Here is a 26,974-nt window from a genome sequence, read left to right on the forward strand (position 1 = left end):
GCACACACGCCAGGGCTGGCCGCCAGATCCTAGCGCCCTCTAGAGTTCAAATAAATAATAGGTGGTGCCCACAGGTCAGATGACTCCTCACCAACGGAAGAGACCTCACCTGCGGCCACAGTTCATGCAGAAAGGTGGATAATAAAAGATGGAAATATTAGCTGGTGGTGATGAGTTTCAATGATCCGAGTTTGGAAGCATCTCCACAGACGTCTGTAAACGCACGTCAGGCTGCTGGTGGAGTGACGGTGTGGGGGATATTATCCTGACACACTTTGGGTCCAACTGAGGATCGTGTAACTCCACAGCTTACCTGAGTGTTGCTGTGGACATGGTCCCCGGGGCAGATGAACACATTAATGTTTTTATATTCGACATGATGTGGGTGGGTTATTATCCTCTGATAACCTGCTATCTGTTGTCTGCATTTCTTTTGACTCACAGACTTCAGACCTGGAACTTTTCAGGAAAAGATCATGTTGGACAAGCTCACAGAAGGTGGGACGTAAAAGGAAAATTCTAGCCACTGATCCATCAGCTGATCACTGCCAGAAATATTTCAGATATGTTCCATCTTTCCTGTTTCAGTGGGTGTGTCTGTTAAAGAGCTGGCTGACCTGTTTCACGTCTGCCACCTTTAAACGCCTCCTCTGACAGCTCCATCCTCTCTGTGGAGCTCAGTTTGTGTCTCAGCTTCAAGAACTGAAGATCACATCGGCCCAAAATTGCGTGGGGAAAATCCCCAGGCTCAGTAGCGGTTTTAGATACGGGCGACACGGGCGGTTGCCCGGGGCGGCATCGTGGTGGGGGGCGGCATCACGGGCATCGGCAAAAAAGAAAAATTGCTCGTACTCATGCTGCCCCGACATCATGCCAGCGCATATTGGGAATGGCATAGGCACCGATCGGTTTTCTATCGCCCATTTGCTGGGAGTAAGGGCGCCCTCTGTTTGTGAGGTGCGCCTGCTGCTTGCGGCACAGGGAGGAGAGGGCGGGGCGGCGGGGGATTCTCTGGGTGGCTGGAGCAGCATCTAATAACCAACTCGCAAAATAAAACAAAATAAAAACAAACCAACAAACACGAAAACAGCAGACATTATGATACAGACTTATAATTTGCACCGATGTTTTTTCGAAATTCTATAGGCGAAAAGTGAGCGCGAGAGCCCTCGGTGCGCCTGCGCGCTGCTGAAGTCAAAGTAAACTTTATTGTCATCTCCGCTACATACAGTCCAGTATATAGAGAGACGAGACGACGAGGCTCCAGTTACAGCAGTGCAAGTAAACAAATAATAAATATAAGAAGAGGAAGAAAATAAATATACACTTTAGGACTCGGGGTAAAGGGATCAATGACAATTTAAAATGTATATTTTATATTTTGTTGATTTAAAGTCTCACACACAACCCGTTTTTAAAGTTTAAAAAAAAGAGAAAAGAAGAGGAGGAGTGTAGCGACTTCCACAGTCGCTAGAGGCCAGGGATTGAGCCTATTTGCCTGATGCGCTGTCAACTTTACGCAATAATGCGAGAGGTGGAATTGCTTGCTTGTTTATTAAAGTGCTTGAAAAGTTTACAGAGCAATGTGATCGGCTCGCGATTCAAACTCTTAAAACATCACAGCTCTAATGCAACAAGGGGAAACTCGTTGTGCTGCGTTCAACAAAAACTACAGCTACCCAGCCCTGCTCTGTCAAAATCAAACCAGTGAAAGACAGACTGACTCTTAATGTCCCACGTGACTCTCGTTACACATCACCATAGCCAAACAAATGAAAACCCAGTGATCATTAAAATTCAATACATTTAATTATGGCTCCTACAAGGAGAAACGAGCAAAAGATACAGGTAAGCAGATGTGTCATTGGATAATGGCAGGTCATGTATCCTAAAACATGAAGAATCAGAATACTTTCTTAATCCCTAAGGAAATTATGTGGGTTACAGTTCCTCCAAGAAGAAATGGTAAAAATAGTAACAGTAAGAGACTAAACTCCAAACAATATATACAATAATATAATATTAATTAGTCAGTGTCAATTGTTGATTTGTCCTGTTCCCATTATATGACGAATTATGATGTCTGTTTGGTAGCCGTTTGCATACTATGCATACTCTCTCTCTCTTCATATATAGGGTCATATACAGTATGTGTGTGTGCGTGTGTGTGTGTGTGTGTGTGTGGGGGGGGGGGGGGGGGGGGGGGGGGGCGCCAGAGGGAGTGTTCGCCCGGGGCGCCAAACAGGCTAGGACCGCCACTGCCCAGGCTACCAGATCACCAGCGCAGCCCTGAGGCCAACTTATTAAACAAAACTGTAATGAAAGAGTTTCACTGCCCTCCAGTGGTGAAAGTAAAGAACTGCAGTGACACGTGTAAAACAACAACGCCTGTGGCTGTCCTGTAATGGGTGTCGCTAACAGTTAGTTTGGATGTTTTACGTTCTCTTGTACTCATTTCTCTTAATTTCTAACTTTTAATTAATTTATTTTATTAGGATTTCATTAATAATGTTGTCGGATAAGTAAAAAAAAGATCTCCCCTGTCCTAAAAAACGACGCGTTCTTGAAAAGAAACAATGCAAATTAATTTTTATTTTATTTTATTTTATTTTATTTTATTTTATTTTATTTTATTACGTCTCCCCTGAAGAGTCATTGCGCTACGTGTCACGTCACCCGGAAGCAGGAAGTGTTTAGGAGCTTGTTGTGAGTTGTCGTGGAGGCTTTGCTTCTGCTGTTGGTCTCGTCTTCCTGTTGGCCCAAATGGCGAGCTTCGTGGGTCCGGGTCGGACCGGTCCGGGACTCCGGTGCTGGGCTCTGGTCCTGCTGATGCTGGCGGAAGCGAACTGGCCGGTGGCGGCCGTGTCGGAACCGGGAAAGTGGGACCTGGACATCAATAGCGTGAGTTTCCTGCTCGTACCTCCCGCTGTGATTCTGTGCTGGTTCGTTTAGGTTCTGTGATGAACGGGTTGGAGAGGAGAGGAGCTTTGAGCAGATAAAAAGTGTTTCAGCGGAGATTCGGGCGAAGCAGCCGCTAAAAACACCGCTCTGTTTGCGCTGCGCCATAATCGTTACGCCGCTAACGTTAGCTAAAGTGAAAGCATGCAAGTGGCGCGTTACTCATCACGAACGATCCTGTGATAACCAGATGCGCCATAAAGACGTTTGATATCAATAAAATCACACCAGTTCCTCGCATATATGTGAAACAGGCCGAAACCAGCCGCTCATCTAATCCATGTAATATATGATTTAAGGTGTGTTTGTGGTCCTCTCTGATAAAAAGCCTTGTTTAAAGATTCTGCTGAGAGGACTGAAGGAGTACTTTGAGTTATCAAGGAATGAAGAGAGACTGGAGGACAGTTGATGAATCAGGAAGAGGATTAGTAAGGAGGAAGTGACGGCAGCTTTGAAGACTGGAAAGGTGGACGCTTCAGATGACACATGTGGAGGCCAGCAGGCTTTTTAACCAGAGTGTTTAACACAGTCTTGTAGGACGAGAGGATGCCTGAGGAATGCAGAAGTGGTGCTGGTACTTTTCAAGGACAAGCGTGATGCACAGAGCTGCAGTAACTACAGTGCAATACAGCTGATGAGTCAAAACAATAAAAAGTATGGGAAAGAGTCGTGAGCAGGTTAAAGAGAGAGAGAGGTGATGATCAGTGAGCAGCAGTATGGCTTCATGCTGAGAAACAGCTCCACACATGTGATCTTTGAGTCTGTGGAGCCAGAAAAGCAGATGTTATGGTGCAAATGAAGAACTGCATGAGGAAGTGACAGAGAAGTATGAGAGGGTGTTGCAGGACATGTATGAGGAGACAAAGTTTTGTGTGTCTTAAAGGAAAAAATATCTGCTGATAGATCAGATTTTTAATCGCAGTGGGTCTTAGAAATCCTGCATTGGTTGGGCTGTAAGCACAGTCTGTCCACATTCTGCGCATACCTGTTTGGTGGGCCTGTGTTTGTTACATGCATTAGTCTGCAGAAGACTGTAAAGCTGTGACTGTGTACTGGAAAACCAGACTTACAGTATGAAGGTTAATGATAAACCAGACTCATCAACGCTGTGGGTTAATATCAAAGCTGATACACAAAGACAATTTTGTACCACTGTTTTTAATCTGCACAACCAGCAGTGGTGTGGAATTAAATACACAAAGTTCCCGAACACTGTAAGCCACGTTTCCAAAAACACGATAACAGGCATTTAATCTCCCAGCTCAGGGGCTGAAATTTATATTTCCTTTAATGCTTCACACAGGGGGGCTGCAAATGGGGGTTTTTATGAATATAGCGAAAAATAGTTTTGTCACAGTCCTGGTGATTTTCCTTTGGTGGAACTTGTATGCAGAAAAACCCTGAATTTATCCACTTTAGGGAGGGACCACGGCTGGATCGAGGTCACTGTGTTTGTGTGGGCAGCTGGAAATATCGGACTGGGACTGCTTACAAAGACAAACGATAAACCTGCAGGTTACAGGCTTTAGTCTCCCAGGAGATGAGTAAAGATAATAATTCAAAACTTAGATTCAAGTCTCACAGCAAATGTGACCCTTCAACACATTTTACAAGTCATGTAAAAACAAAGCCCACCTTGTATTAGCTCTGAGGTTTTTCACATCAGAACATAATAAAACAGATATGTAGTCCTGACCAAGTGATAAACCCCATGATGCAATAACTAGTAGAACCATGTTTGGCGACAGTCTCTGACATCATTGCGGACGAGTTTTGGCCCACGCTTCTTCACAGAGTTGCTTCAGCTCTCTGAAGGTCCCAGCACAGCGCCTCCGTCAGGCTCAGGTCTGGGTGTGGACTCGGTCCTTTTCTTTTTTAGTCATTCTGTTGGAGATAAACTCCTGAGTGTATGAATCATCAGGGCCTCGTTAACTAACTGTGTCACAAATCTTTGTGCATCAGGGATTTTTCTTCAAACAAATCATCGTCGGACTGACGTAGAAAATGTAACTATATGTCTTTAAAACGGCAACTGTTATTCATAATAATACTACTACTAATAATAATAATGATTGCATTGTGTGGTATGTCCTGTTTTGTAGGTCACCTGAGGCTGTGTTTGCCTAATTTTAAGACATGCTGAGGACCAGATTATATTTATTATGTCCTGATATGTAAAACATTAGAGCTGGAAGTTCTTCACAGGACTGTATGTTCTGAGTATTTTATATTTCGTCGTTCGGGTCGTCGCTCAGTTTGTTCTGTTTTGCAACTTTGTTGTGACTTTATTAAATGTCAGAGAATAAAAATGGATTTTCTTTGTTTGTTTCAGGATCTCCTGAAGAAGCAGAGTTACTTCTTCTACACTAAAACTCTGTTCAATAACAGCATGATCAGTCTCAAATGTAAGCAGAGGTTTCTTCTTTGTAAAGTCTTTCTAATCCAAATCTGTGAAATAAAGTTTGGGTTTGTCTGCGAGCACTGAGACAAGTCCAGTTTATGTTTGCTGTGCAGGCAGAAGCAGAAACTGTAATGTCTCACATTCTGAAACAAAAAGTTTACTTAAAGTGGACTTATTAATTTTTATTTAGCAAAACATATCATATATTTATATTAAATGTAGGCAGACACTCAGTTTCAGGTTTACTAGTGTGTGCCTAGTAAAAGCTAGCTCCACCCACTCAACCTTCAAGCCCTTTGTTAATGAAGGATAGCCAATCAGAAGAAAGCTGACTTTGAGCATTGTTTCAGAAACACTGGGAGAGGAACAGTCAGGTTAAAATTATGAAGTGAAATAAAGAAATTAAGTGAAATTTTTCACACGTTGCTGTTTGTGGTGGAAGAAAGTCCAAGAATAAAAAATGTAAAATGTGACTTCTGTCCAGTTCAACAGCATTGTGGCCTAGAAGTTGATTTGGTTTGTTTGTGTGCGCAGTTAAGTCACATAATTGCAATAACTCGTCTCAGCCGAGCCTGGACATTTCCTGGTATCTGAGGAGCTCGCGCTGCTACGACGAAGTCTTCAACCTGAACGTAAGACGCTCTGCTTTCTTCTGTGGAAACTGCTTATTTGGAGTATTCTCTACTTCCATGTTTTGGACTTCTGTAAACATGAACTTCTGCAGATAATCTGAGTATTTTTTCTACCTTTGTAGCACACAGACGCTCACAAACACATTTAGAGTCCAAATAAGAACATCATTATTTTAGTGATTTACAGTTAGGGTTGGAAGTTTGTGGACAGTAACATATCAGCAGTTTTGGCTTTGTGCAGTACCCCAAGTCAGACAGTCATGTGAAGTGCAGACTTTCAGCTTTAATTTAAGGGTTTAACAGATGTATTAACTCCATCCGTTATTCGTTGAGTGACTCGAATACCTCGACTTTAAATGCTTTATTTATGGCTCTGCAGTGCACAGTTGTTACCATGTAATTACCAGGGTTTCAAGCGTGGATCGCCCCGTGTGTGGGGCTGCACTGCGCTGACAGCACTAGTTTAAACCCTTTACTGGGAAAGAAATCACCTGATCCACAAGCTTCAGCGTGAAGGAAGGAGAACTCTGTAGCCGCTCCATCCACACAGACAAAACAGAAGTTACATCAAAATATGCAGATGAGCTGTAAATTAGGGCTGTTCGATATAACGATATATATCGGATGACGATATGAAAACGTCTATCGCTTCATTTTACGCTATCGTTTGTTTCGTAGTGTCGCAAAATAAACTGTTTATAGCTATTTTTTTTTCACTGTTTTGATGGTCACTGCAGTGGCTATATTAATTTCTTAAAGTTCTCTCTTTCTCTTATATTTAAATAACCACACTACAGACGGACAAGCGACTGTTTTTATGCGTTGTCGTTAGCAACAACGACGGTAACACCATCGCCTGGCTCCGCCATCTGCTTGTTTATTTTCCACATAAACCTTTCACAATAAAGCTGAAGATCATGTTGAGATTTTTCAAAATAAACTAAATCACGTGAAAGAGTATGCAGAGTGTTTACAGATGAGAAGCAAAAAAGAGCCGTCAGGTGCTAAAAAATAAACCTTAGACTCAAACGTTAGAACAGGCTTTTCCCCGCAGCACGCTGTGTAATAAATACTCACAAAGAAAATGGCGGCCGTTACAAATTATGTCTAAAAATGTATCGTTTCATTCATCGGTTGAAACACTTGACTCCAGGTACACGACGCCCAGCAGAAAACACTTCATGCAAGTCGAGCTGCCCGAGATTCACAGAATTTACAGAAAATGTTAAATTTTTCTGATATATATGTCGTTGTCGGCAGAGATGGGCAGTAACGCGTTACTTGTAACGCGTTACTGTAATCTGATTACTTTTTTCAAGTAACGCGTAATGTAAGGGATTACTATTGCAAAAACGGTAATTAGATTACCGTTACTTTCCCGTAGGAACGCTGCGTTACTGCGTTACTAAAACCGTGATTTTTTGCGAGAACGTCTCATGACAGTGACGTAAGCGAGTGCGACGTTTGTGACAACAGCTGTCTGCAGATCATAATATATGGAGTGCGGGACAGATTGTAGCATGCAGCGTTTAAAGCGTGGAAGTACTGACCTTATTTTGAGTTTGATTCCATAAAAAGTGACAAAAACATTAGTGTCCGTTGTGCGTGGGAAGAAAACTTCTTTTTACAGCGAAAAAAACCCCTAAACTTCCAAGCAAGCACCGAGTGTACTACGACGTAATGTGAAATTCACAGAGAAACTCGCGGATTCTTCCACTGACCGCTGCGGCACACCTGCACCAGGGTAAACCTCCGCCTACCCCAGTCCTGCTTTACAGGTGAAAATAGAGCAACAGGACCGCTAGTCTTTGATTTTATTTATTTTCTGCTGTGTTTTACTTGCATCTATTTGAAAGACTGAGTGTAAACACAAAAACATATTTTATTTTATGTGCTGGAATGTGCAGAAAATAGGTTTAAATGTTAAACAAATTTCTTCCAGTCAGAGAATGTTGCATATAATTTAATTTTTGCTTGATGCATAAAGTTAAAAGATTAAAACTAATAAAACAAGTTTTAAAAAGAGACTTTTCCATTTGATTACATTTTGTATGATGAATTATGCAGAAAAAGTAGAATTGGGCTGAAAGATCTATCGCTTTATCACCTATTCAGGTTGTAAATCGTGTTTTTAAAAAGTAACTAAGTAACTAAGTAATTGATTACTTTTGAAAATAAGTAATCAGTAAAGTAACGGGATTACTTTTTGGGGGAAGTTATCAGTAATTAGTAACTGATTACTTTTTTCAAGTAACTTGACCAACACTGGTTGTCGGGATGATCAATGTTTTATATCGGGATATGAGATTTTGGTCATATCGCACAGCCCTGCTGTAAACTTCTTCTGACATGATAAACTGTCTCTGGTGATACCTGCAAGAAGCAGGGGTGAATCTAAAGGTGGGCATGGGGTGCACAAGACCAGATTTATTTCCAAGATGTCATAACATTCTGACTTAAAGTGAAAGAATATATTCTATTAGTTAATTTGCATTAATATTTTAAAATACAAAAACAATGCTTTTTTTGAAGGGCAGTAAAACTTTGGCTCTGCTGCAGACGAGTTGATGCAACTTCTCCAACAGGAAGTGTTGCAAACCTCAGAGAATGTTGATATGCTTGATTTACTTGATTTGACACACCACACACACACACACACACACCACATATACATGTAAACTGAAGGTCTGCACTTCTCATTCTATTCATTACTATTTTATTGGTTCATCATTATTTTGTTCATAATCTCTGTGGCGATGCATGGAGGTAAAAACTACAAAAACGGTGTCCTTACCCCAAACCTTTGGGCCTCGCTGCATCTGTCCTGCTCTCCTTCTGTTTACACTCCACACAGGAGCGTTCCCAAATAATCAGGATTCAGTTTTCACGTTTCGTTTCGTTTTTTCTGTCATCTGGTTGCTTTCCTAGTGAAATGCAGCGAACAAAAATCACAGTTTTAGTTGTTTTTTTAAACTCATAATCCTCGGACTGCGATCAGTGTGACATCACTGAGTCTCGTCTCAGGATCCAGCATCTCAACTGATAACATCTGTGCCATCTGCAGGTAAAGGGGGATGAAAGCTATTTCACGTCGCTCAGCGTCGAGAGAGAAGGAGGAACTGGGTTCTATTCTTCACACAAGTATGATACAATCCACTGTGAGCCTAATAAACTCAAGGTGAACACACACACACACACACACACACACACACACACAGTGCAAATACTGAATGAAGTGTCTGTGTGTGGTGATTGTATGCTAACACAGGCGTGTTTGTTTTAAGACTCAGTTGAACCTGAATGACTTTGAGCCAATAAATCAGCTGAAACCACTGCAGAAGGCACAGGTGAGCTTTTTTATTCTGTCTCAGTTCTTCACAATCAAAAACCCAAACACCTGAAGCACTACGGCCCTTCGTCTCTTCAGCTAGCTTCAGCTCTGTGTACTGACTGTACTCCCAGTTTGACCCTTTGAGGTGTGTCTCAGACGGCGAGTGTTTTACATGCTCTGCAGGTCTGATGAGAATCATCATGGCCGCTTTGCTCACACACACTTTCTGGTTTGTCCGGTTGGTTTAAGCTGCTATTTGTATTTCAGCCAAGCACAGAAAACACTTCAGGGAAACGAAAGAGAGAGGCTCCAAAGCCAAAGGTGAGCACATCACACACACACGCACGCACGCGTCGGGTATTCATATCTTGTGGGGACATCTAATTGACATGTTTTCCTCGGCTACTTAGCCTAACCCTTACCCTAAACCTAACCATAACCCAACTGTAACCCTGACACTGCCTTCAAACTCGTGGGGACCAGGATTTTGGTCCCCATAAGAGCTGTTGGTCCACACTGTTGGTGTTGGTTACTTTTCAAGTGCCTTCATAATTTCAAAGGTTAATAAGTAAGGACAGTATTTTGGCTGGTCTAGACTCACAACTTAGGAATGAACAAAATGCATACAGCATACATAAATTTAATTTAAAATTTTTTTAATGTATCCATAACGGACGTCGGGATTTGGGTTGTGACAGCGTCTGTGTTGAATGTAGAAGCCACGCTTAAGTTCACCTCTGTCTTTGTAAATGGAGGGACAGTAACTGTGTGTGTATGTAAGCGTGTAAAAACTGCAGATAGATTAAGAGCAACAGTATTTTGTCTCTATCCGCCATTGTAGAAATTCATCTCATGTAAACAATAACGGCGCACAACTTTGATGTTCTGTGACTAAATCTCAGTTTTCCTCGTCCACACCTAAATGCAAAAATTGAGTTTTCGAAAATCTCCATTGTCAGTGACCCAAAATGCTGTTTACGTGTGGACGAAAGGCCCAAACGCAGAGAAAAAGCTGCGTTTTCAAAAATATCCGTGTACGTGTGAACGTAGCCTCAGTTTGTCTGTCAGTATTTAAAGAGCTCTGTATGAGTCAGGCGTAACCGTCGCTGTAGACACAGGTGTCCAACTTTGAGGGCCGGTGTCCCTGCAGGTTTTAGATGTGTCCTTGATCCAACACAGCTGATGTAAATGGCTAAATGACCTCATCAACATGTCGTGAAGTTCTCCAGAGGCCTGGTAATGAACTAATCATGTGATTCAGGTGTGTTGACCCAGCGTGAGATCTAAAACCTGCAGGACACCGGCCCTCGAGGCCTGGAGTTCGACACCCTGCTGTAGAATAATGTAGGCAAACAGACGTGGATGGACTTTATTATTGGTCTCTTCACTTCACAGCTTAAAGTTATTCTGGTTATTTTAAATCCATAGATTTTCTCGAGTGTTTGAGTCTGTTTAACTAACGTTGTTCTTCTTTGTCTCACAGTCAGTGAAGACGAACGAAACCGACAAAGATCAAAAACAGGTCAGCTGCTATTCCTGAAAGATTATCTTGTGATTCTAGGATATCCAGATGGAGGCTTCTGTAAATTGATGTAAAAGCTGCTCTCTCTCCGCTGTTGCTCAGGTTGGGAATCCTGGTTTCGATGCGGTGGCTCGGAGCTGGGATGACGGACCCTACATGTTCATCCTCAAAATCGAAGACAAGAACCAGCCGCCTGATCCCAACAATCAATGGAATCTAAAGCGTCAGTGCACGCTCATACATAAAACACAAACACAGACAGCTGTCTGCGTCAGGATTAGTTAACAATCAATGAGATTTACAATTGTAATTAAAATATCTTAAGTCTGTGTCTCATAATGAAATCATTCAAAATCTCAATAACAGGCTTTTTAAATAAAACATTTAAGCCAGCGTGCGGGTGGACTCGAATCAGAGCAAATCTGAGAAACATCAACTGCAGTTCACGTGGTGTTGCTGCAGGGTCGCTCGAGAGCTGGCCCTCAATCAAAGGCGAAAATTAAACTAAACTGGTGAAAAACAACCATTTAAACCTGCTTCTAAATAACACAAGAACACCTTTAATTTCCATTTTATCAAATCCAGCTTCCATAACACGTCCAAACTGAAATAAAATGACTCTTATGTCCTTCAGTTTTCTTAGAGTGAAGCTGATTCTACCTGTTCAAAAGAAGCTAGCATTTGCTAATGGAGGCTGATTGGTCGAGCAGAGGACTGTAACATGGAGCTATGTTGAGAGGAGTTGGATGGTCTCTGCTCTGATGATCAGTGAGCAGAGGCTACTTTAGATAACGCGAGTCACCGTCTGATACCCACTCTGTTTGTATTTACAGTCCAGATCAGTATGAAGGGTCCCCATGGCTTTATATCAGCGTCTGAATGGCCTCTGATGATGGTAAGAGCAAACAAACACACACAGAAAAATTAAAATGATATTTATTTGGTCGGGTATTTAAAATGCAGCAATAAGTCATTTACTTCCTGTCGCTCCTTTCTTCCAGTTCTACATGGTGATGTGCATTGTGTACGTGCTGCTCGCCATGCTGTGGTTGGTTCTGTCCGCGTGTTACTGGAGGGACCTGCTCCGGATCCAGTTCTGGATCGGAGGCGTCATTTTCCTGGGCATGTTGGAGAAAGCTGTTTACTATGCAGAGTTCCAGAGCCTCAGAGATGAAGGCGTGTCAGGTAGATGCAGACACACACAGGTGGTGGCCCACGTGGTGCATGACAGAGCTGTGATGAATATCCTGTGTCACGTGTCCTCCTGCAGTCACCGGGGCGGTGGTGTTTGCTGAGGTGCTCTCTGCAGTGAAGAGGACTCTGGCCAGAGTGCTGGTGATCATCGCCAGTCTGGGATACGGCATCGTCAAGTGAGTTTCCCAGCTTTACTGACGGCTGGCAGGTGCTTTATATGTTCCCACTGTGAGAACCTCCCCTGTAGGAGAAGGAAGGACCGACTCTGAGGCTGATGTGTCTGAAAACCTCCAGCTGTGTAGTTAAAAACCCAGCAGCTTAGCTGAAGCTGGGAAAAGACGACTCATCACCGCTATCGTCACCAGATATACTAGCCTAGTGCCGGTAATGTTATGCACCCGTCTGCCACCAGATGGAGCTGCAGCCCAGCATCATTGTAGAAAAATGCCATAAATGTTAATTTATGTTAAAAGTTGTTTGTTACTGTGAAGGAAAAGAGTGAGATCACAGATACAAGCAGTGGAAATGAGCTTCCTCACAAGCTTTCTTTTTATTCAGTCTTTAAACTTGTGACTGAGGCTGTAAAGTCATCAGGAAACTTTTACTGAGGTCACAGATCAAGTGAGAAGAAAGCTCATTTTCTCATGGTCTTCTATGTCAATGTGTCCCAAACACTGTGCTGCAGTACATAGGTGTGCAGTGGAAGATTACCTGGTTCCACCTGATTAGGACTCTAAGCGATCGGCCTGAGTATCGGGCAGAACAATTACATTCTCTTCCACTAGAGGGCAGTACAACTACCTGCTGTAATTAAATGGGTTGCCAACTGCCAGTAAAACAGAAGAAGACGAAGAAGAAATTATATAATAGTCATGCTGTGAGACGACACAGCACATGATAGCAATAGATAAATATTTGAAAAAGAAAAAGGCCAGTCTGACCTGGTCCTGGAGAAGGTTCCGACCCAGATGAAGGCCCTAGCAGGAGTAGTGGTCGGAAGAAAGCAACAAAGGTATACTGGGGACGAACCGAGCCAATTCCACTATACCTGGTGTGCGGGGAAAAATTATCAATATGCTTTTTGTAACATTGGTGTGCTGTGGGATTTTTCTAATGTGAAATATGTGCTTTGGCTCAAAGAGGTTGGGAAATACTGTTCTGTGTAATCAGAAGTCTTTGGAACCAGAGGAGCACCCTGCTGGTCTTTAGAAATAGTGCAGGTTTAAGGCTCTTATGTGATGGTGTCACTTTTCAGACCTGGAACTATGTCTATAAACTCCTGTATGCTTGTGTTGAGTCTCCAGTCAAGTCTCATAAAATAATCCAAACATTTTGCTGACTTTGCTCAAAAATAAGATTTCCTCCCTGTTCTGTTTTACGACACGTGCAGCGTCACATGACATTACTTGCTCGTATTTCCCGGTTTCAGGGATAACTGCCATGTTTGCAGTTGGAGAATCCTCCTATAGATTTCTATTAATGTCACTGCTGTGGAAACGTAGACAAGCAGTGAACTGAAAGAATTTTGAGATCCACTGAAAGTGTTTCTGATTCTTTATATCCATCCATCCATCCATCCATCTTCTTCCACTTATCCGGGGCCAGGTCGCGGGTGCAGCAGCCTAAGCAGAGAAGCCCAGACCTCCCTCTCCCCAGCCACCTCCTCCAGCTTGTCCGGGGGAACACCAAGGCGTTCCCAGGCCAGAAAGATATAATATCTCCAGCGTGTCCTGGGTCTCCCCCGGAGCCTCCTCCCAGTGGGACATGCCTGGAATGAGGACCCAGGAGGTATCCTTGACAGATGCCCGAACCACCTCAACTGGCTCCTTTCGATGTGGAGGAGCAGCGGCTCTACTCTGAGGCTGCTTCCACACGTAAACGGTGTTTTCGATCACTGAAAACTGAGATTTTTAAAAACTCCTGCCAGGATGGAGATTTTCGAAAACTCAGTTTTTGTGTTTAGGTGTAGACGAGGAAAACTGAGATTTAGTCTCGCAACGTCAAAGGTGTGCGCCTTTTTTGACGCTGTGCGCCGTTATTGTTTACATGAGATGAATTTCTACAATGGCGGATAGAGACAAAATACTGTTGCTCTTAATCTATCTGCAGTTTTTACACGCTTACATACACACAGTTACTGTCCCTCCATTTACAAAGTGTGGCTTTGTAAATGTGGCTTCTACGTTCAACACAGACGCACTCACAACCCAAATCCCGACGTCGGTTTTGAATAAATTTACTTAAAAAAAAAAAAAAATTTATGTATGCACTTTGTTCATTCCTAAGTTGTGAGTCTAGACCAACCAAAATCCTGTCTTTACTTATTTACATTTGAAATGTTGAAGGCACTTGAAAAGTAACACAAAGTTAGCTGCCTTTCCAGGAAAACAAAAACCTTTCGGAAGTACTTAAGGTTTTGTGAGGGTACCAAACCCTGTTTAGTCTTTCCCTCCCAGGCTTCTAGATGTCTGATTGGCCAACATTTCTTTTTAGCGTTTACATGTGGACAGAGATATTTTTTCAAAACTGCATGTGTGGATGGGATTTTTTTTTAAAAACGAAAACAGAAAATCTCAGTTTTCAAAAATACCTGTGTACGTGTGGCCCTTCTCACCCTATCTCTAAGGGAGAGGCCAGCCACCCTTCGGAGGAAGCTCATTTCCACCGCTTGTATCCGCAGTCTCGTTCTTTCAGTCATTACCCACAGCTCGTGACCATAGGTGAGGGTAGGGATGTAGATCGACCGGTAAATTGAGAGCTTCGCTTTTACACTCAGCTCTCTCTTCACCACAACAGACCGGTACAGTGTCCGCATCACTGCAGCCGCAGCACCAATCCGTCTGTCGATCTCCCGCTCCCTTCTGCCGTCACTCGTGAACAAGACCCCGAGATACTTAAACTCCTCCACTTGGGGCAGGGACTCGTCCCTGACCCGGAGTGGGCACTCCACCCTTTTCTGGCTGAGGACCATGGCCTCCGATTTGGAGGTGCTTATTGTCATTCCCACCACTTCACCCGATGAAGCCAACAGAACCGCATCATCTGCGAAAAGCAGAGATGAGATTCTGAGACCACCCAAGTGAAAGCCTCCGCCACTTGGCTACACCTAGAAATTCTGTCCATAAAAATTATGAACAGAATTGGTGACAAAGGGCAGGACTGGCGGAGCCCATCACCCACCAGGAACGAGTCCAACTTATTGCCGGCTTTGTAGACCAAGCTCTTGCAACGGTTGTATCGAATGGCCCGTAGCAATGGGCCAGACACCCCATACTCTCGTAGCACCTCCCACAGGACACCCCGAGGGACACGGTCGAATGCCTTCTCCAAGTACATAAAACACATGTAGACTGGTTGGCAAACTCCCATGCACCTTCAAGTATCCTTGAGATGGTAAAGAGCTGGTCCAGTGTTCCATGACCAGGACAAAAACCACATTGTTCCTCCTGTATCTGAGGTCCGACTAACTGACGGACTCTCCTTTCCAGCACCCTGGCATAGACTTTCCCAGGGAGGCTGAGGAGTGTAATCCCCCTATAGTTGGAACACATCCTCCGTTCTCCTTTCTTAAAGATGGAAACCACCACCCTGGTCTGCCAATCCAGAGGTACCGGCCCTTCACGCTACATTGTAGAGGTGTGTCACCCAGGATAGCCCTACGACATCCAGAGCCTTTAGGAGCTCAGGGCTTACCTCATCCACCCCAGGGGCTCTGCCACCAAGGGGTTGTTTAACTGCTTCAGTGACCTCGCCCCCAGAGATTGGCGGGTCATCCCCTTCACCCCCAGACTCTGCTTCATCCACGGAAGACGTGCCAGTGGGATTGAGGAGGTCCTGAAAGTATTCCTTCCACTGCCCAACGATTTTCACAGTCGAAGTCAGCTGCACTCCGCCTGCACTATACACAGTGCAGGTACAGCACCGCTTTCCCCTCCTGAGTCGCCTGACGGTTTGCCAGAATCTCTTTGAGGTAGTCCCAAAGTCTTTTTCCATGGCCTCTCCAAACTCCTCCCAGCCACTGCCCGAGCCGCGTTCCGCTTGGCTTGTCAGTATCTATCAGCTGCCTCCAAAGTCCCACAGGCTAACCAACCCCTCCTTCTTCAGCCTGGTGGCTCCTTTCACATCTGGTGTCGACCATTTGGTTCGGAGGTTACCACCATGGCAGGCACCAACCACCTTGTGGCCGCAGCTCAGTGCAGCAGCTTTGACAATAGAGATGCTGAACATTGTCCATTGGACTCAATGTCCCCAGTCTCCCTCGGAATGCTGTTGAAGCTCTGCTGGAGGTGTGCGTTGAAGATCTCGCGGACTGGGGCCTCTGCTAGGTGTTACCAACACACCCTCACTATACGTTTAGGCGTGGCAGGTCTGTCCAGTGTCCCTTGCCACCTGATCCAACTCACTTTATATAGCGGTCATTATCTCCAGATACAGTTCACACACACAGAGTGACGGTGACTCTTCTTCTTCCCTCGTTTCTCTCCTGCAGGCCGAGACTCGGCGCTCTGCTGCACAGAGTCGTTGGCGTTGGTCTGCTCTACCTGATCTTCTCCATCATCGAGGGAATCTTAAGAGTCAACGCTGTGAGTCCCAAGAGCGCTGCAGTACTGTGTGTGTGTGTGTGTGTGTGTGTGTGTGTGTGTCTGACATGTGTTTCTCTGCAGGATCGAGGGGACAACACCAGCAGTAGATTTTTGTGCGACATAGTGCTGGCCTTCACTGATTCCTGTGTTGTCTGGTGGATATCCTTTAACATGTATTATGAGAATCATCTTCTTACTCTTAATTAATCTTTTAAAAACTAAATACAATCTGTCACACATAAGTGCACGTAAATCACTGAAAAATGTATTTATAACCACACAGTCAGGATTTAATAAAGAGGCATAGGAGTCTGTAGGGGTTTTCCTCTCAGAGTGCATCGTTTTGGGAGGACAGTATTCAAATGAATCATACCGAGGGTTTTGCTTAATTTAATGCAGACAAAAGTCTCTTTTGCACCTGTTGTGGCCGTGTTAGCTTCCATTAGGAGCGTTAATTTATTTGAAATGCCAGAGCGAGGTGTCAGTGCATAATTGGTGCGAGTGGACGGCTCAAAGCTGCGAGCTCCATGCCAAAGCTTTGGCTCGATCCTGTAAATCTCCGCAGACTTAAAGCTGAGCCCCAAATTGGTCTGCTCTGCACATGTGAACTACATGGATGTAAACTGGGTGTCAAATGCATACAAGGAGCGTCTGCAGTCAAGGTTTCTTTTTCCTGTTTAATGCCTTTTCTTGGACAAACATTTCTTACAAGATTTTATTTTATTTAGAAGTCTGAGCCCTCGTCAGTGTCAGGTCACCAAGTCACCAAAAGTTACAGCAGTTAAAATGAAGTAAAGCGTACTGGATTTATAAAAAAGCTGCAGCCACCAGAGGGCGATAAAGCTCTGAACTCACCGGGTCCTCTTGTTTGTCTTTTCCGGTTTGTTTTTCCCTGCTGGGTGGGGGATGTAAATGTCTGATGATGGAGCAACATGAGAGATGATGAATAAACTCCACCCACCTGCTGCACCCTGATGAGCAAAACAAACCTTTTAGACTGAACAGAAGCTGTTAGCTGTGCTGCGTGTGGGTGGGCTGTGTGTGCATTTCTCTTCTTCCTCTCATCCTTCTCTTTTCTGTTTACTTCCTCCTTTCTTTACCTCCCCTCCCTGCTTTTTTGCATCCCTCCTCTTCCTCTTCATTTTGTCTCCTTCGCCTCATCCCGCCTTTCTTCTCCTGTCTTCCTTTTCTTTCCCTCTCCAGGCTGAAGATGATGTAGTGCTCCTGGCTGCTATTCCTCTGGCTGTGCTCGACTCTACCCTCTGCTGGTGGATATCCGCCGCTGCACCTTCCCCCCTTTTTTAGTGAAAGCTTGGCTTTCTCTCCCTTTCTTTTTCTTTCTTGTTCCTACCTGTGCAGTGCAGGGAGGGAGTGCATGTTAGCTGAGTGGGACAGAGTTAAAGTATTAAATTGTCCTGCGTGTGAAGTGAATGTTGCATGAAAGGTTTCCATGTTCCTCTTGGTGAAGTTCCTTGACCGTGTCGTCACATCTTTGTGAGCCTGGCTCAGACGATGAAGCTGCTGCGCCTCAGGAGGAATTTGGTGAAGCTCTCGCTCTACAGACACTTCACCAACACGCTCATCTTTGCTGTTATAGGTATTTAAAGTTCTCTTTGTGTTTAATATTTTATTTTCAGGTCCTTGTTTTAAGGCTGTGATGTTTGTGTGCTTTTCAGCATCGGTCATCTTCATCATCTGGACCACGAGGACCTTCAGGATGTCCAAATGTCAGTCTGTAAGTACTTCAGCGCGTGGATTCAGTTAAAGTTGATCTCCAGCTCCTCTCTCTTTCATTACTTCATGCTTAAATTTCACTGGAAAATATTTAACTGCAAAAATGAGAAGAATTAAGATTAATTCGATTTATTCTCTGAACCGTCATGAGTTTGTTTTTTCTTCCTCACTGCTGAATCTCTCTCTCTCTGCAGGACTGGAGGGAGCTGTGGATAGATGACGCTTTCTGGCGTTTCTTGTTCTCCATCATCCTATTGGTCATTATGTTTCTATGGCGACCGTCGGCCAATAACCAGAGGTAGGATGTTGTTTTGGGGTTTTTTTTTTTTATCCCCAGTCTCCAGTTTGTGTCTGTAAAGTAAAGCCGTGTCCTCTGTGTCTGTAACAGGTACGCCTTCAGTCCTCTGGTGGATGAAGAGAGCGATGAAGAGGAGAAGGAGCCCATGATGAACGACGCTTTTGGTCAGAACGCACACCTGCCTCACTTCTCTCCTCTTTCTGTTTAGCCTGAGATGAAATGAATCCATTAAAGTGGATTCGTTCTGTTTATTCTTCAGCTCCATGATTCACTGTTCATAATAATCCGTTATCTGATACTCTGGCTCGGTTCATCCTCCGTCTAAGACGAGCTGTTTTAGCTTTTAGCCCTTTAAGCCAGCTTTCTTCTGATTGGATGCCCCTCATTAACAAGACTTTTGAAGAGCAGCTGTGACCTCATTATTAGAAACTTTGATCATTTTTAACACGTTAACGATGTTACATAAGTTTCCATCATTAGAACAGGAGCCATGCTGCACGAGGTACCTCTGGTAAATGATCATCCACGTTTTATTATTTTTCTCACGGTTTGTTTGTTTTTCACTCCTTTGCGCCTCCAGAAGGGGTGAAGATGAGGGGCATGAAGAATGAGGCCAACGGCTCGACCAAAGCCAACAAAGTGGTGAGTCAGAGACATCCGAACACCGCCAGACATCAGCCAGTGTTAGTGTTTCGGTCACAGAGCATTTGGATAATCTGTTAGTACAGGAACCTCACAGCAGCCGTGTTATTGGTCAGATTATGGCATTAAAATGGTCCTAAAGGCTCCAACAGCACAAACACAGTCCACAAAAGTTGCTTAATAAAATGCAAACTAATGAGTTATTTTTAAAAATTACAGTAATGAAGGAGGAAATTAGCTGTGGAGACAAAAGCGTATTTCTTTGTATCAGGCTGTAAACGTGCTTCATTTGTGCTGTAAAGTTTTAACATGACCGTCTGCTGCTGGAGCCTCCAGTGGACGTCAGAGGAACTGCAGCTTTTGGTGCTCCACCGTTATCTTAATTTTTAAGGATCCATTAAATGGATTAGAAACTAAAACTTCTTTTCTTCTTTTATATTCTTTTTTCCTTTTCTTTTACTTTCTAAAGTTTTTACTAAACTGATTATTGTTCAGTCGTCGTAGCTGCTTATTTTACTGTATTCAATCACAGTTTCTGTAACAGCTGATGAACCCACGTTTAGTGTTCAAAGGAAAATCTTCTATTTGCATCATGCAGCATGATCCCTCATGTTTAATCTCCTTAGGATGAGGACCTGAAGTGGGTTGAGGAGAACATCCCATCATCTATGGCAGATGTGTAAGTCATCACGAGTGTTAATCAGTGTGAATCTGCTGATTATTGTAAATCAGAAAGCTGACACTGAACGTGTTTTCCCTTCCTCGCAGCGCCCTGCCGCCCCTGCTGGACTCTGACGAGGTAAACTTTCACTTCACTGGAAAAATTTGACATCACTTCAAACGTAAAATGAAACTTTATCCGTCACTGTGGAGAATTTAGAGCACAAAGGCACAAATGGTACCCGGACTCACTGGGATCTGACCAGTTGATGGTTTAGATAATTTTTTTTTTAAACTACCAAAGTTATTAAAGTTTAAACTTTATCACAGTTTGAAAATTGTGTTTGAGGCTGCTAACAGATAAATAATAAATGAGACATCATCGTTACTGACAATAACCTGCAGGTAACAACAACATTACAACAAAGTTAAGCAGCACGCAGCTTTACCACCTGGGTCTGTTTATCTGCGTTAAAGAGAAATGCAGGAAGTGTCTCTGGACATGAGAAGTCCCGAAATGTCCCCAGAGAGTGTGGGGTCCCCTCATGGGCTGCGAGGTCTCGCATTTGAGCCATCAGAGGTCATTTAATGTCAATAAATTATTTCTTTTCCACTTAATTGAAATTCTGAAGTCTGTAAAACTTTGAAATCCACAGGAATATATCATTTTTAAAAGTCACATCTTTTATACTTTAGAGGACAAGGTGCCCAACTCCTCTGGGATCAGGTCCAAAGTCAAGCAGATGTTTCTATTATAGAGGCCTTTTCGACTTCGCAGGGTTTAAATAGTGTCTTCATTTCTGGACCTGTGATTCATCCTGAAACTCCACGTTATCATTATCACTTTATATTAATATGTGAAGGAAAGCTGTGGTGGTTTGGCTGGATCTCCCTCTGGAGACCACAAAGCGTCAAACTGTTTTCACCTGCAGTCTTACTGAGTTTACTTGAAGAGCTCAGTGAACAAACTCAAACTTATTGAGAAACACACACACACATTCTCGTTTTCATGTTTTGTTTGTGAGGACATCTAATTTACATAATGCTTTCCCTAGCTGCTAACCCTAACCGTCAGATATGAATGTCTAATCCTAACCCTCAGCCTGAACCATAACTATAACTATAACCTAACTGTAACCCTGACTCTAAAACCACATTTTGATTCTCAAAAATGCCTTCAGACTTGTGAGGACGGCCACTTTTGTCCTCATAAGTCACTGTTGGTCCCCACAAGTTTAGTAATGTTCCAATTTTTGGTCCCCACAAAGCTGTCTAGACAGGTACACACACACAAATACACAGCTTGTGAGCAGCAGGGGGCAGCAGACCCACAGTAGACACCCTGTGCTGCTGGTTACGTCATACTGTTGTTTATCGTCCTCTGTGTTGTCATGGTGAGCAGAAAGATGTGACGCGACAGACACACGGTGTGTGTGTGTGTGTGTGTGTGTGCGTGCGTGCGTGTGTGTGTGTGTGTGCGCGCGCGCGCTGCAGCTGTTAATGATCCTCTGAATAAAAACAAAAACATATATTTGTATTTTTTATCATCGTTTGTGTGATCAGTAAAAATCCTCCGGTGGCCTCAGACTGACGTCCAGCAGTTGCTGCGCTCGTTTTAATATCCGTTTGTGTTTTTCCTCGTGTCCTCTGTTGGCTGTTCATTCAAACCATTTTCCAAATTATTTACTCTCTCGTCTCCAAACCGAGCCTCTTTAAGGCGTCCGGCAATCAACAAAGTGCCTCTTATGTAAAATCAATTTCTTACATAAGCGGCCATATGAACGCAGAGGGGTATTAAACCCCACAGAAGATATGAAGTGTGCTCACGCCCTGTGGTCCCTGCAGGGCGAGCGGGCTGCGTTCTGCCAGCGAGGATAATGGACGTGTACGTAATGAAGCCGGCTCATCAAAGGGTTAAATTAAGGGGAAATAATGCCTTTAACTCCCTGCTCGTCAACTCCTTTTGGTAGATTATGTAACGCGTTCTTGTTATTTAAGAGATAAATGAGGGCTGAATCTGAACTTAACCTGCCTGTTATGGTAAATTACGCAATTCATCACGATTGAGGAGGAAATTCTGCCTCACCTGCCGTCACCCCGCCGCTTTGTGTTGTTTTGCTACCTGAATAAATCCTGTTAACCTGGATTCTGGCAGCCGAGCCAACGTGTGAAGATTCCTGCTTTGTTTGAGACGCTCGGCGCTCTTCAGTGTCTCTCATGAAAACACGGAGGTGAAGACAGAAGCTGCTCTCTGACCTCCCTTAATCCCTGAGCCTGAAATAACCTGATGTAAAAGAGCTTTTTAATATTTGTAAATGGTGCTGACCTCTGCAGTTTGTCGCTCAGAGAGTACACCGAGCTGTGCTGTCAGAAAGGCCGGTTCTGAGCAGAACGTTTAGGCTGTAGATCCACTCAGGACCATCGCTGTTTACGTCCACGCTGAGCTCCACTGTCCTGCTGTGGAAACATTTTGACTGCTTGAGAATGTAAAGCGGGGGTCACGTGGGACCAGAACCACCAAAGGGTCCAGTTCAGCTCGCAGGGCTGAGTCTGCAAAAGGTGTAAATTTCAGCGAGGTCAACTCCCCGTGTGGTAGAGCTGGGCGATATATCGAGTTTTTTAAAAATATCGATATATTTTTATACGAGATATAAGATGTGACAATATCCTTTATATCGATATAGTCTATGTTACGTTATAATTATAGTTGCAGAGCCGCAAGTTTGCCTCTCTTTCGTCCACTTTTGTCTTTACGCAACGTTACTCGACCTCGCCTCTCCTTCACTGAACACAACTCCCCCTCCTCCCCCATCGCTTCACCTGCAGGCAGCGACAAGATGGACACGGCAAATCTCCGTTAATGAGTTGCTGCGCATCGCCCCGTGCGTGGGGCTGGACCGCGTCAACGTGTTAACGAGCTAACCACGCTAACGAGCTAGGCACGCTAACGCCATGCACGGCCTGAAATCCTTTCATTTTCTCAAAAGTTGACTGCGCGCCTTTTGTATGAATTCTGGTTGTGCTTGATGACGGCGAACCGATTTTCTGTGATACACAGCGCTCAGCAATCTGTCAAAAACTGTTTTAGTTCGACTTTGCTAAGCTACGGAGCTGCACCGCTTGATGGATTGTTGGAGCATTACGGCTACCGAGGAGCCTCGCGGAGTGATACGTACTGTGCTTCAACGTAATATTACCGTACTGTGTGTGTATAAGGACCATAAATGGCTCCTGTTCAGAGACATGGTTACGAAGCGGATTTCAAACTCCAGGCTGTCAGTCACGCAGTAGAAGTTGGGAACAGAGCAGCTGTGAAATCTGTCTTTGTTATTATGCTCAGCGTCTGTTAGTTTACATTTTGACTGCACAATTGTGAGCTCTTTATTGTGCACAAAACAACATAGTTTTCTTTTATTTATAGAGCATCATTATTTAATAAGTGCTCATAATTTATTTTTGAGTAGTTTTTTTCATGTACATCTATGCTGTATGTTAATAAAAGTGCCTGTGTGACATCTGGGACACAGCTTTGACTAAGAACTCTCTTTTTGTTCTTACTTTATGGCTTTAAAAAAATATCGAGATATATATCTTATATCACCATCCAGCTAAAAAATATCGAGATATGAATTTTGGGTCATATCGCCCAGCTCTACCGTGTGGCAATGCAGGAGTGGAACAGCCTGCAGACGATATTCCAGCATCGAGTCAAAAGGATGTAAATCCTTGCTAAATCTGCCCTTCTGTAAGATATGATATAGATGATTTTCAGGAGCTCTGAGGCCGTGCGTCTGCTCTAAGGTGGACGCTTCAACAGTCTGTGTGCAGCTTCATTCATTATTCAGCCCTGCGCAAACTTCACCTTCTCACTTCGGTTAAAGCGCCTGAAACTATAAATGTGCTGGTGTGTTTTCTGTTGCAGGAAACGATGACGACGAAGTTTGAGATGTCCAAGATGGAGTGAAGCACAAAAGAGGAGTTTTTTTTAAAAAAACCAAGAGACTATGGCATCACCGAGAGGTACGCCCACGTGACGAGGAGGAGGGAGAGATGAAGCGATGGATGAAGGAGGGAACCGATGGGAGCGAGCTCACTGTCGCCGTGTGATTTCATCCCTGAACTTATGAGCTTTGTAAGCCTTGACCAGTACATACGCTGGGAGCAGAGTCGAGCGGCAGCGACGCTCAGATCCTTTTATTTGGTTCTTTTTATTTCCTGTTTGTACTTAAACGCCTCTCTCTGTATACTCTGCACACACAAACAGTATATTTTGACAGATTTAACGTTAAATGTTTTGTGCTTGTTGGATTTTTCACGTTTACACGCGCAGGTTTTCTATCTCGTCACTCTGCGTTGTCACTGCAGTGGGTTTTGGGGGCTTTTTTGGTTTGTTTGTTTTTTTAAGATGAATGAAAAATTTGTGTTTTGATTTCTTCAACCTGCAGAGACTTAAATTGTGAATCATAAAAGTAAAATGTGAGTAAACATTGAGTATTTCTGATGAGGCTGAAGTTTGTCTTTCATGCCAGTTTTGTGTTTTCGTGGAGCTTGTCTAATTCTCATTATTAATTCATAACTTAACATCCTTCCTGTGCTGAGATGGCTTGTTTGAGTTTGACGCATTCTGCAGGTTCCGGTTTAGATACCGTAAAACCTGCGACGAGGCCCCGACGCACAGGGTTTCGTTACTGCACAGAAATGAGCAGAAAAACAAAACGGCGCAGTCGGTCTTTGGTTTTAGTGATAATTTAGGTTTATTCTTCGATCATAATGCCAAAAGTCAGACTTCGGAGTCTGGCTGGGGGTAAAATCATAGACTGTATATAAAAGATGCTTTCCTAAATGTTGGCGCTTTGGTAGCCATGTTGTCTGTTTGGAGCCAGCGGGGACTGTATTTGGATGAGAGCTGAGGTGCCGCATTATTAGCTAACATGGCTAACACACTCACATCACAGATACCTACTAATTAGTCCTCGACTTTCACTCAGACTTCATGGTTACTACAGTAACCTCACAGCAGCCATATCATTGGTCAGATGATGTCATTAAAAAGGCTCCAACAGTACAAAGAGGGTCCAGAGGTCCAGTTCAGGGACTGGAATTAGCCGAGGTACCAGGCTGAAGCTGCCTGTGAAAGTTTTTAACTTGTCGATTTACTTGTTTCGGCTCCTTTTAGTGTTTTCTGTCAGACTGTGAGAAGTTTAAAGCTAGTTCTGCTGGTCCTCTGCCATAAAAGGTTTCACAGCAGGTGGTTTGATTTTGCAGATTTACGCTGGATTCCCTTCCTGATGCAACCTCACAGGGGAATTGTGGCTCTGGCTTGACCCAGCGACCTTTTTCCTGCCAATTGAATGTATGAATCACAGCCCCGTGGAGCCCCTGTCAGATTTTTTACAAGTCTAAAAGAACCCGGCAAACACTCAGACACACCAAAGTAGTAAATTCTCCAAACTCTGGTTGTATCGACAAATTTACAGTCATCTACCTGGAAGGTTGATAGTCTGCATGCCAGAGTATTCCTGTGCATCTGCTCTCAGATGCATCCACGGCAGTGTGAATGTTAGAAACGGTGCTTGTGTCAGTGAGACACGCTGGATGAAGCCCTTTGAGTGTGCAGTGTAAGAACCTGTCCAGTCACCATCACGACTTGTTAGATCCACTCTTGCCCAATCAGTGTTTCAGTCTGTTGGTCACTTTGTCGACTTCTCCTCGTCCAAGCACCGACCAAAGATTCCGGGTCAGATTACGATACGGGAATTTTCCTGCCCCTGAATCCAAAGTTTCAAGATTTCTGCAAACTTCAGATCATGTTTGTCTTGTGACATAAAGCTCCATCATGCTGGAAGGTGCACAGATTGTCAGCAGATTGTTCCTGGATAGTTGCAGGAAGTCGGTCTCTGAGGATTCTTTCAGTATATTTCAAATTGATTTGTTTGCCGGTAAAATTACCTCTGGTTAGTCTTCACTGCATAAGAGAATTTTTTTTTAAAGGCAAAGTGTTTGAAACGAAACTGCCGCTGACTCACTTTTGGAGCCTCGAGTGGACCCTGGAGGAACTGCAGCTTTTGGAGGACTTGGCTAATGAGTGATGTCACAATGGCTGCATCCATCTTTTATATTCAATTCAGTTTTATTTATACAGCGCCAAATCACAACAACAGTCACCTCAAGGTGCTTTATATTGTAAGGTAGACCCTACAATAATACATATACAGATAAACCCAACAATTGTATGACCCCCTATGAGCAAGCACTTTGGCGAGAGTGGGAAGGAAAACCTCCCTTTTAACAGGAAGAAACCCTGGAGGCTTCTTCCAGTCTGTGCTTCAGCCCCGGGAAAATGTCTCATATTCAAACTTTGCACCATCTTTTTATCTGTCTGTTCGGCCGCCTGCAGTGTCTTCTCTCTCAGGCACACACACTCCTGACACAGCCCTGTGTGTGTGTGTGTGTGTGTGTGTGTGTTTCAGTTAAAGTGTTGACGCTGACTTGTCTGGATGGACTAAATGCTCCATGAATCGCCCGGATCAGCTGCAGGACAACTCTCCCTGTGTGCTGCCTGCTCCCATCAGCCTGCAGCGCTCGCTCGCTTTCACAGAAATCAGCTCCACTTTCGGCTTTTTCTCAGTGAGGTTTGAGGCTGGACTTTTATTTTGGAGGGCTGCTGTTCCCGAGTCATATTCAGTGTTTTGTGTTTTCTTACATAATGCAGCTGCTCTCATAAAGTGGACCTACAGCAAATCCCGAGCAGATAAGACGGGTCTGACAGCGAGCATTGTCTCATTTTAAATCCAGCGAGCAGCAGCTGTTACAGATGAAAAGTGCGTCACATAAATAAAATCCATGTAATGCAGGCTTTGAGCATTACACTGGAGTATGTGGCGCAGCGTTCGCGCAGCAGAGTGTGATTACGTTAAATTTAGATGAAAAGTAAAAACCAAACATCTGTTCCTGCTGAACTGTGGACGCAGGAGTCGCTCAGAGTCGTCTGCGGCGATTACCGTTTGTCTCTTTGAAAA

General features: G+C 43.9%; 1 protein-coding gene across 2 annotated transcripts; it reads left to right on the plus strand.

Moving 5' to 3' along the window:
• The first annotated feature begins 2,660 nt into the window (after positions 1–2,660).
• On the plus strand, positions 2,661–24,460 carry zgc:162698 (Transmembrane protein 87A-like). 2 transcript variants are annotated; one of them, XM_025898381.1, is made up of 21 exons: positions 2,661–2,901; positions 5,291–5,363; positions 5,894–5,991; positions 9,056–9,169; positions 9,276–9,338; positions 9,590–9,643; positions 10,806–10,844; positions 10,947–11,067; positions 11,678–11,739; positions 11,846–12,029; positions 12,115–12,214; positions 16,528–16,621; positions 17,825–17,893; positions 18,110–18,218; positions 18,298–18,356; positions 18,550–18,653; positions 18,744–18,817; positions 19,234–19,295; positions 19,922–19,974; positions 20,064–20,094; positions 23,878–23,942. In XM_025898381.1, exons 1-21 carry the CDS (start codon positions 2,764–2,766, stop codon positions 23,917–23,919), a joined length of 1,743 nt encoding a protein of 580 aa, XP_025754166.1. In that variant the 5' UTR covers positions 2,661–2,763; the 3' UTR covers positions 23,920–23,942. The 2 variants fall into 2 exon arrangements, with proteins under 2 accessions (XP_025754166.1, XP_019223275.1); XM_019367730.2 differs by lacking the exon at positions 17,825–17,893 and adding an exon at positions 16,703–16,780 and having other exon boundaries at positions 2,662–2,901; positions 23,878–24,460.
• The last annotated feature ends 2,514 nt before the right edge of the window (positions 24,461–26,974 follow it).

Source organism: Oreochromis niloticus, linkage group LG14, assembly GCF_001858045.2.
Source record: "Oreochromis niloticus isolate F11D_XX linkage group LG14, O_niloticus_UMD_NMBU, whole genome shotgun sequence".
Lineage (NCBI taxonomy): Eukaryota > Metazoa > Chordata > Actinopteri > Cichliformes > Cichlidae > Oreochromis > Oreochromis niloticus.